This window comes from Camponotus vicinus, unplaced genomic scaffold (genome assembly GCF_025532165.1).
Source record: "Camponotus vicinus isolate PSW18456_S1 unplaced genomic scaffold, iyCamVici1.0 SCAF_9, whole genome shotgun sequence".
Classification (NCBI taxonomy): Eukaryota; Metazoa; Arthropoda; class Insecta; order Hymenoptera; family Formicidae; genus Camponotus; species Camponotus vicinus.
The window spans coordinates 6691801-6703525 of NW_028141981.1; the positions used below are offsets into that span (position 1 = coordinate 6691801).

Here is an 11725-nt window from a genome sequence, read left to right on the forward strand (position 1 = left end):
GCATTATTCATAAAATCCCAACTTTGACTAGCAGGCTTTGATAAGCGTGAAGTAGTTGACACAAGCTTGTGGCTGAACGTAATTAGACGGATATCGATCGTGTTGTAACGATAAATTAAGATCTTTTGTCATTTCACTAATGTACTACATACCAATAAGTTGGTTACGTCATTAAAATAACGCGCACAATTTAATTGTAACGTGGTCCATGTTATATCGCGATCGATTTCTGATTTGTCCCGCATGAGAGCATATTCATCTCGCGATGTACGTGGATAAATTTCCTGCAAAAATGGCACAAATATCAAATATTGAATCCTTTTCTAAAACGGATATGCACGACATCGTTCACACTTGGATCTGATTCAAATTTATCATCATTCAAGATTTACTAACATCAGAACAGTTTATTTTGAATTTCTCGTTATAGCTTTACAATCTTTACAATTGATCGCGAAAACAACTTCATTAATACAGATGCAGGAACAAATATATACGTTTTAACTTTTTATGTATCCGCAATAAACTATTTTGATATCAAATCTTTTGCATGTTGATGCTTTTAAAGGTTACGTACTAAACTGTGACACGTGAACTTTATATATCGGGAGAACAAATTTACAATTATTTCACACATATCAAATTATAATTCTTATTAAAGTTTCATATACGTTTTAGATTCTTCCACAGTACATGATGCTATCACAATATAGGCTAAATACAAAATAAATGTTAAACTTTATATATGAAACGCATTATTTCCGCGATAAAATCGATGTAAATAGCGTTTGATTCGAAATTACTACGGAGATTGAAATTACAGAGAATATGTCAAGGATATCGAACACTACCAAAGGAATTGAACTAATTTTCGAAAGCGATAAATCGTTAAATCGTGCTACCCTCGCGATATTACGTTTAATTTTGACTAGTTCGACAAGAAAGCGATTTCCTATCATAAATCTGTAACTAAAATAAATTTGTAACAATCATATTAGATGTGCGAGATCCATATTAAACCTAATTACATTTAACTCTGAAATCAAATATATAATTATTTTATGATCAAAGAATGAAGAAGAATGAAATTAAAGTTGAAGAATTTTTGATAGCAGAAAATGATAAACTTTTCGTCTAAAAATTTCATGAAAGATTGAAACCAATTTTGTCTACTAATTTTATCTAGATATATTTGTCTAATATAATTAAATCTAATATAATTAATAATTATTTAATAAATAATTTAAATAATTAATTATTAATTAATATTTTTTTAATATAAAACGATATTCGCAAGCAAGAATTAAATAACAAAATGCATTAGTTCGCGTTGATTTCTCTGAAACTCTCGACTTTCCACTTTCACATAGTAACTCCCATGAATTGGACAAGGTTGGACAAGATAAGCGCGAAATTTCTCCTTTATGACATCTTCCATCAATTGGAAAAGTTATGTCATTCTGTCGAAGTCTCGATGAAATTTCTCATTGGGTTTCTACCTGCGATTCAACGGTACTTCTTCGGTAATTCTTCGTCGTAAAGTTGATTCTCGATAACGTCTAAATGCGCAACGCGAGAGAAAAGCATGAGCAAGAAATGCACTACAAAACAGAGATTTGTGAGAAATATTAATATTGTAGACAACGACATTTGTGAATTATTCTAATAATAAGAATTGTATGCTATTGTCTTTTTAATATAAGTCGGTCCGATTTCTTCATTGTTTATTCGATTTATCAACAATCGATTAAGCCATAAGCATTTCCAACTAGCATAGATCTATTCGAATGAAATAAAGCCATTTCTATAATATAATTTGCTTTGTCGATCACGGAGCTGTTTATATGAAGACGCGACATCAATCTATATATTATCTATATATTATTGCTTTACAAATGTGTGAAGAGACATAGTATTTATAAGATTTAGATCTAGAATTACGGATATGTCACAAAAAATTCATTATTATTGTTATCATTATTAATATTTTTGAGCGATCAATAAGATTTTAATAAATTTATAATTATTTTCATAGTAACAGAAACAATGCGCAAACAATAAACCTAAATTTAAGACGTAAAAAACTTTGAGTGATTGATAATAAAATAATAATAAAATATCAATCTATCAAAAATTTCTAAATAAAATAACGCGTTTGAATTTACGAGAACGTTAAGTGGAGAATATTGTAATGTTTTTAAATTGTATGTAACTTTCAATTCTGAATGTTTCATTAATATTTGATTTAATCAAAGCTTTGATCAATATGGAAATATTTATTTCTATTTCATTTTTTGTAACAATTCTGTCTTTCAAATTTGCAATGCAATTTTCTACTTTTATGATTAAATTAAATAGTAATAAAAAAATAAAAATTTTTTACTTTTTATTAAATCTTTAATATTAAAATTTTTCAAAATTTTTTACGTTATTTAGTAAATAATTAACCATGAAATTTATTACAATTTTACTTAGCTACTAGAAACTAATTATTTTAGAAAATATTTATATAAGATCGAAATCTGTTTTATAACATTTTTTGAAGTAATAAAAGAAAGATAATAGTTGTTTTCTTACGCTTAATAACTAAGAAAAAAAATAAACTAACAATATAGAATGTAATGCATTATTATAATTAATTGATGTTTACGAGATTGTCAATCAAAGTAAAATGTAAATATTATCGCACGATAAAAGCGCTAACCGGAGATTAAACCAACAGAGGCTACATTGTGTGATAGATGCATTTTCCTAGCCAGCGCAATTCGAGAGAGATGCATCTTTTCTCTATTAATAGGAAATGAGCTTGCTGAAAATCCGTAAAATTAGTTTAAGAGTCCGTGGATTGAGTAATTTTGTCGAAATCTCTTTAATTAACAACACAAGTTGACGTACGTTACCGCGTAAGTGTACAAACCGCAACCGCGTGCACGTTGAATGTAGTTGCTGCTAAAATTAATAAACACGAAAATAATTATAATCGTAGAGGTGTGTTTACCGCGTGGCACACTAACGAATAAATCGAAATGAAATTTGCAATGGACTCTAGTCCCGTAACGGTAATATGATACGAACTAACAGAAATTGATCCTCACGTTCAATTACGCCGTTAATTACTGTTGGCGGACAACAATATTGATCAATCAATACATTGTTGCTGAAGTACATTGCACGCCCCGATAAATTGAGACAGCAGATGTTAATCTTTTTGCATATTTTTTGATACAATTTTTTCGTGAATTTATTCGCTTGTCAGCTATTACAACTACAATTGCAACTGATTCCTGATTAAATCGCTTAATTAATAATTAATGTTTTGCCTGTTTTATTACAATGAAATGTATCTAATATGTTTTACATATATATATATATATATATATATATATATAACATATTAGATACATTTTATTATCGTAATAAAGCAGGCAAAACATTAATTATTAATTAAGCGATTTAATTATGAATCAGTTGCAATTGTGATTTTAATACTAACTTAATGAATGTTATTTCTGTAATAACAAAATTAACGATTATATATATATATATATATATATATATATATATATATATATAATCATTAATTTCGTTATTACAAAATTAGTTATATTCCATAACAACTATCAATGGCAATTTTGTAATTAAAATATTTATTTGCAAGAATAAAATAATTTGCATAAAAAATGGAATATCATTATAGAATTATAAAATCATAACATATATTAGTTCAATCTCTCTAGTAAATAACAAGTTTTTTAATATTATATTAATTTTATATTGTATTAGTTTTATTGTTTTAATATTGTAATAGAGAGAGAGCTTTATAATTATATGAAAGTCACAATTGCTTGAAAAACAAATGAATGTAAGTAAAAAAATATATTATTTAAAAAATTGCTTAAAGAAATAATTTTATAGAAATTTTGTATAACATAATTTTTTTTTCCTATACTAGAAAGAAAAATTTTAAAGAACGAAACTTTTTTGCGCAATTTTAATATCAAATTCTTAAAATAATAATAATTATTATTATATTATTATTATTACAATAATAACAATAGGAAGACAATCCTTAAGAATATCTCATCTGCATCATGATAGCATCTTTTAGTATCTCAAATTCATAAAATTTGGAACATTAAAATTTTATTTTGGGTTATCAAATATTGCTTGAGACGTTAGCAATACCCGTTTCGATTCTATTTATAATCGTACATAAACAATTATAAACAGTTCCACGAAGAGCTAGGAAGGAGGCTCTTGCGAAATTGATCGTAAGTTTTAGTATCGACAGATGCTTTCATACAGTTTGCATGCCAAGCACATATTTATGCGAATTGAATTTCTCTCATTGAACTTCAATGCAGTCTTGTATCATTTGAATGTGGCGCATAGCGAGTAACAAATGTGTTTGGCATAATAAGTATGGAGGGAATTAAAGGTTTTGCTCTCGGGGCTGAAGTCCACTTGACTCTGAGAAAGATCGATCCTCGGGGAGCTGAATAAATAGACGGCAAGTGCAACATCACGCGGTCCTTTTAGTAAGTCATGCTTCTCATCGCGCGAACATATCAGAGTTTATTAATAGGCATATACATTGGCACACACATATACGAATAATATATCGATCAAGATCTTCTTGTAAAAGCGAATCATCTACGATTTCACGAGGTGAAGAGTTCAGCGAAAGAGACGAATAAAAGACAACGAAATACAAGCGTGCACGTGGCGCTATTTTATTTTAAATTTAAGTTTGATTGGAGTTCTAATTTCATTGGCTAAATATACTGACATACAACTTGCTTATAGAAATCACTTCTTGTTTCACTGATCTTTAAGTAACATAAACAACATTTTATTAATTCAACTTTGATCTCTCATCAACGCATGTAAATATCATACTTTTGAAACATTCAAAATAAAACTGTCACATAAAATAAATATATGGCAAAAAAGATATTTTATCTTTGATATAAAGAAACATAAAATTACATCGTGCAAGAAGTTAATTTTACAAAAAATTAAGAAAGAGATTTTGCTGTGATATTATAACAAATAATTAATTATAACTATAATATTGTGAGTTATATGTAAAATAAAACTATCTTATATAATATAAAATTATCATTAGATCTATCTAGTCTATCATAAAAAAATGCATACTATGTTTTAATTATACATATATTTATCAAAGACAACATTGATGTAATTTTGATGCATCTGGTAAGTTTGTTATTATATTATTGTACCGGGAATTAATAAACAAATATCAGACAGCGATTAATGAAAACTAATATATGTGTGTATGTGAATAAATATTTATTGTTATATTTGGCAACAAAATATTTTCCAGTATATAAATATTGTATGTAACAAACAGTTATATTAAGTAAATTTATATTAATTCTAACTATGTTTTTAGAGAGAGTAAAATAGCTATTTATTACTGTTTCCTAAAAAAACAGGAAAACTCAACAATCTGTAATAATCGGTCGGCTTTAAGATTGCCAACGATGCATCAACGATTGAACGCATCCGAAAATATAATTTTTCCGCGATGGAAATGTTAGCGATGGAAAAATGATTTGCCATCTTGTCATCGAAGACATATTTTTATAGAAAAAAGATATTTTATTAATAATTAGAATAATACATTTCTGATAATGTTTAATATAAAAATATCTCAAATGGTTTTGCATTTGAGCAAAATATTATATCATAATATGCAATTTTATATTTTATGTTATTAATCTGTATTCATATTTATTACATTTATTAAATTTATTCAACAGAAACTAAGTTATACTATCTGAAAATAAAAGTTTGTTTTATATTTATTCCACTGAAATTATTCTATTTAAATTCAATTTCATTTAATTTAAATTCTATATTGAGAGAAAAGATATGGCATTACATAAAAAGAATATAAATAACTTGACTAGGAATAAATTAATAATCTTGGCACATATACATATATAGCAAAAAAGAATGTTATTATTACAATTTTTAAAGCGTGTTTCTCTTTTTTAAATCTGCATTAATAAATTTATTTCGATAGGAAGTTATTCGTACGTAAAAATTAAACTTACATTCTGATGCGCTCTGTCCGATCGCAAATGAGTACCTATTGGATCATTATTAATATTTCCATTTAAAGTACATTTTAATTTATTTTAAAAGATAAATCACATTTTTGCATATATTTTGATATAAATGTAATTTTTAACGCATACTAAAAGCTATTATATATCAAATATGTGTAAACCATATTTTATTTGATATGGAATATTTATATATTACAGAATAAATTAAGTATTAAATTAAATGAATTTTTATATTTTTATCAATATCAACTCTCTCTCTCTCTTTTGATTAGTGCAAATGCAAATGCAATATCCGTGTTTACATGTATATTGAGTCATGTGCATGTATGTTATAATAAAATCCATAAAAGATATATAAACGGGCGAACAGAATATGTAATAAATAATCGAACTGTCCGACCATACTTTGATTGAAATTTTCCATTTAAATTGCTTCGCAAATTACGCACTTTGAAACTTTAGAACTTTGAAATTCGACGATGGAATAATTTCGAACGTGCTGCACTATATGTTAACGCTTAGATCGAGACGGTCGAACGATCGTCTCTTAAGGATCTTGTTACTTGATAGTAAACTTATATAATAGTGACAGGAAGGATGCTAAAGACGCGCAGAGACAGAAGCAAATTGAATTTCAACTTTCATCAATTTTAGATTAGGAGGCAATATTTATCGGAAAAACAGGTGTGAATAATCTTCCCGTTCGAGAATACATTTTCCTCGTGATAAATTATTTATATGCAGTAAGATTAAATTTTTCTCCAATTGCTCTTTTTATTTTCTAAAATATAAATGAAAAACTCTTTCTCTAAAATATAAACAAAAAACAATGCATCACTGATGATAACTAATTGTAATTATTGAAATGGTATCATGATAATTTTCATTAATCTGCATACGACAGGAACGAAGTAACTTTAAAAAAAGAAGAATGAGTATTCTGTTTTTATATATAAGATGGAATATGAAATAGCAAGATAATATCCGCGAGATAAAATAGCTAAGTTGTGCCATTTGCTAGATCTTATTAATAAATGCTGCTATTTTGTAGTTAAATATAAAAATTTTTCTCTTTGCTTTTTTTAATTTCCTAAAAATTATAAGGCGCGTTATACTATAAACCTACTTTGAGCCATTCACATTTATTCTCTATTCTTGAAAAATAATCATCAGTAGTAATTAAGATAAGTCTAAAAAATCGATGTACATACACAAAGAGTAAGCGACCCTTTTATTATATTAAAACAATTTTCCTTCTCTTTTTAGTAATTGTCTGAAAAAGATCTCTGACTCTGATATTTTATATAGATATAATAAACTATATAATAAGTATAATAAATAGATATTTTATGTAAATATAAAAAAAAGATTTTTTTGGTTAATCATTTACAATATATTAAAGAAAATCTATAAATTAGCAAAAAAATCTTTATAAAATATTATTTATCTGAAAAAACGAAATTTCAGTCTGGTCCATTTTACTTCGTAGAGTGATTCATTTTATTTCGCAAGTGAAGTAAAACGAATCAAAATCAAGTTTCGTAGAAAGTTCAATAAAATTAAATTTTTATATATTTTCAAAAAATCGATATTCTAATCGTATAATCAATATTTTAAAGTGTTTTATCTATATCTTCATGTAAAAGAATCATTTTTTTAATTAATGCAGGAAATATGGCTATTTGACTTGAAAAATCCGTTTTGCTTTCCTCTACATATAATTATTAAAACATAATTGCTCAATTACACTTTATATAATTTTTTTATGTTTTGATTTTTGAATGTTTTAATTGGCACTGGGTGGGGGAGGTATAAGCTTCATATATTATTCCTTCTTTCCTGTGTTATAAATTTATATTTTTCAATAGTAAAGTATTAATTTTTTTTATTGTTGGTATAAACAATTGAAAAATAATGAACTCAACAATATAACACGTATAAAAGTAGCAATAATTAATATTTTCGTTAACGACAAAACTGATTTTATATTTTTCAATAAATTAGAAGTAAGAAAACAGAAAAAGATAAGTCATAAATTGCGAAAACATACAACTGCGTGATATTGCATCTCTCTCTATCTTTCTCCCTCCTTTCTCTCTCTCTTCTTCTATTTACACGATAATATCTATAACCAACCTGAATAAGCAAAATCAAAGCCCTTTAGTAATGCACTACGTATGCATCTAGCTAGTTGAATCTGTACTATTATACATGCCATGTGCTATGCACATAAACAGCGTATACGTGCATAGTACAAGGCAAACTTAAAGGAAAGCATTTTAGATCCTTTTATATATTGATTTCTTTTATGAAATTTGAAATTTATTTTATTTGAATACATTATACAAAAGCTTTTTCTGTAGTGAACTTGTAAATAGATTAATTTTTTATTTGCGATATTTATATTTTTGAACGAATTATTAAATATGACTATCTATTTTTTTAAAGATTAATTTTATTTATAATAAGATAAAATAAATTTTATTGAAAGTGTTTTTAAATAATCTTTCTAGATATCTAGTAAAATACAAAAAACATATTGCTCACAGAACTTGTATTAAAATAGCGATATAATCTGATCTACGATTTTATAATATTTTTAATTACCCTTGACATTTTATTACCCGATTATTACAAATGCGATTATATTTGAAATAGAAATATATTGCATTATTTTAAAGATAGAAAAGATATAAATTAGATATTGGCAATACAAAATTTGTAAAAATCTTTTACATCACCAGCTTGTTTTTTTAATCAATTTTTGTAAATAATACAATATAGCTTTTTCTTATTTTCATATTATTACCATACAATATAATTTTCTTATTATTTTCATATTATTATCATTCTGATTTTGTCCATTTCATATCAAACGTTGATAAGTTAATAATTATAAAAATACTCTTACAGATAATGGTGATAACAAGCGACGTTTTTAATATAAACATAAGCTCCGAAGCAAAGGAATACGATTTAGATTACGTACCGTATGACCAACGACCCGAAACTTACATCGTACCCGTAGTGTTTTCGTTAATTTTGGTCGTGGGTGTAGCGGGAAATGGTATCTTGGTTCTTATTTTATTATGCCATGCCAATATGAGAAATGTACCAAACACTTACGTATTATCTTTAGCTCTGGGCGATCTGTTGGTGAGCATTTTTCTATTAAGGGTTTTCCTTGCTTATCGATATTCTTTTTACCAAATAAATCTTTTAAAGCGAATTTATCTCTTTTTATCTAATAAAGAAAAGAATAAAATAACTTTTCCTTTAGAAAGATGTATGAATAAGAGAACAATCAAAATATTTCTTTTCATAAGATTAAATTTCTATAAAAAATATATTTGGGCGCTCTACAATTAGAGAGAAAATATATTAGAATGTGCTTTCTTGTATAAAAATGTATAATCTATAAATAATTTTTAATTATAACTGATTTAAGAGAAAGATCAAGATACAAAAAAAATTTATGACAATATTTCTCGGTTATATATTCTTATAATTTTTTTCTTCTCTTATGTCTAGATAATTTATCATATATATGTACATATCTTTTATATGATACTACCTAGCTACATGTGCTAAATCTAAATCAATCAATTCTTTGTTACAGGTGATTGTGACTTGCGTACCATTTACGTCTATTCTTTACACGATCGAATCGTGGCCATGGGGCTTAACTATCTGTAAACTATCTGAATGCGCTAAGGATATTTCAATCGGTGTGTCAGTATTTACTCTAGCAGCTTTGTCAGCCGAAAGGTAAACATCTTATTGTTCCATGCAGGTTAAATCAAGAAGTTAGACACAGTTGATGGAATAGCACTACGAATATCTGCAACTTGATTTAACTCATTTAATTCGGACGTTTAAATGAAATTTTAATATAATATATTTCAGCGTAAAATATATAACTTTTAAAACTAACTAACTCTGGCCATGTAATTTATATTAATAAATGGAGAGAATATATAATAATAGAGGATAACATAATCAGAGAGAGAGACTAATTTATATATAAAATAAAATTCATATAAAATTGTGTTTTAAATTAACAATCCTTAATTTTTGATGAAGTTACAATATATTTTATCGAAATAATTTTAGTTATATTCTCTCGATATTTTTTCCTAATTTTATAATTTTATATCGATCTTAATTAAAGTCTTAATCGACATTAATTAAATAAGAACGACAATGAGCAACAATCTGACATATAATGTACATACATGCCAAAGTTAATTAATTGTTTATATCTTGAGTAATTTATTCCCGAAATTTATTCCGAAAGTTTGTATCGTTTGTGAGATATAATGTACTCTCGCATCTTCTCACGATTTTCTCTCCACAGATATTGCGCCATAGTGAATCCCATCCGTCGCCACGTAGCGGGTTTAAGCGCAAAACCATTAACCATTTTAACGGCATCCCTTATCTGGGTCCTAGCGGTTATCTTAGCTATACCTGCTGCGCTCTTCTCCCATGTCCCGGCCATACCATTGCAAGGAAACCACAGCATTTTAATCTGTAGCCCTTTTCCCGAGGAATTTGGTAAGATATAATATGCCCATCTTGAAAGTAATCACGAATGTCGCTAACTATAATTATAAATACGTAAAATTTACATTTTAAATCATTATTTTATGATAATTATTAGATTATATATGATGATAGTTATTTTATTTACCTCTGAAAAAAATTATCCCTGATATTTTAAATATTGTTGAAAAATTTTTTCCGCTATCATTTACTAATTTCAAATTGTTAGCTAATAATTTTTGTATTTTTGTATTTCTTATCATTTTGGACATTAAATAATAACCATTTGAAATCTCAGTTTATATCAAATTATTGTTAATAAGCGAGAAGACATATGTATGTCTCATCATATGACATAAGATAAGACATACGCAACCGTAGACACCGCGTTACGTATTATTTATGTATTACACAGGTGAAATCTATCAAAAAGGCATGGTAATGTTCAAATTTTTGGCGTATTACGCGATACCGCTATGCGTGATAGCCGGTTTTTATCTGGGCATGGCACGACATCTAACATTGTCCACCAGAAATATGCCAGGTGAACTCCCCGATCATCGCTTTGAACAGATAAGGGCGCGCAGGAGGGTACATGAAAATATAATTTCTTACAACACACAAGCGTTAAGAATATGCTTTGCACGATTAAACAATATTTAAAATTTCATTTCTTATTAAAACATCATTATATTGATGATCTTGTTTTCTTTACTGCAATGACAGGTGGGTAGAATGGTGATGTGTTTCATAATCGTTTTCGTGATTTGTTTTCTACCATATCACGTGTTTATGCTGTGGTTTCACTTCTGCCCTACATCGCGGGATGATTATGATGATTTCTGGCACACCTTCAGGATAATCGGTTTCTGCCTCAGTTTCAGCAACAGCTGCGTTAATCCCATAGCACTATATTTAATTAGTCGAACATTTCGTCAAAGGTAAGCGCGCGTGTAATCCTCGTATGTTGTTTCGTGATCATCACTAGGAAAACTCATCAAAGTTATAACCGAATACTGTTAAATTTTAACTTATTCCATAATAATTAATAAATATATGATTTTCAGATTTTCTATATA

The 11725-nt window shown here is 27.1% G+C and overlaps 1 protein-coding gene across 4 annotated transcripts in view; it reads left to right on the plus strand.

The window, feature by feature from the left end:
* LOC145977468 (neuropeptide CCHamide-2 receptor) overlaps positions 1-11725 on the plus strand; it is a 158498-nt gene that overhangs the window by 144044 nt on the left and 2729 nt on the right. For all 4 annotated transcript variants that reach the window (XM_083109509.1, XM_083109507.1, XM_083109508.1 and 1 more), the window contains 5 exons: positions 9015-9257; positions 9721-9869; positions 10459-10658; positions 11062-11237; positions 11373-11587. In XM_083109509.1, coding sequence (XP_082965635.1) covers positions 9018-9257; positions 9721-9869; positions 10459-10658; positions 11062-11237; positions 11373-11587 — 980 coding nt within the window. In that variant the 5' untranslated portion in view covers positions 9015-9017. The remainder of the gene's footprint in view (positions 1-9014; positions 9258-9720; positions 9870-10458; positions 10659-11061; positions 11238-11372; positions 11588-11725) is intronic.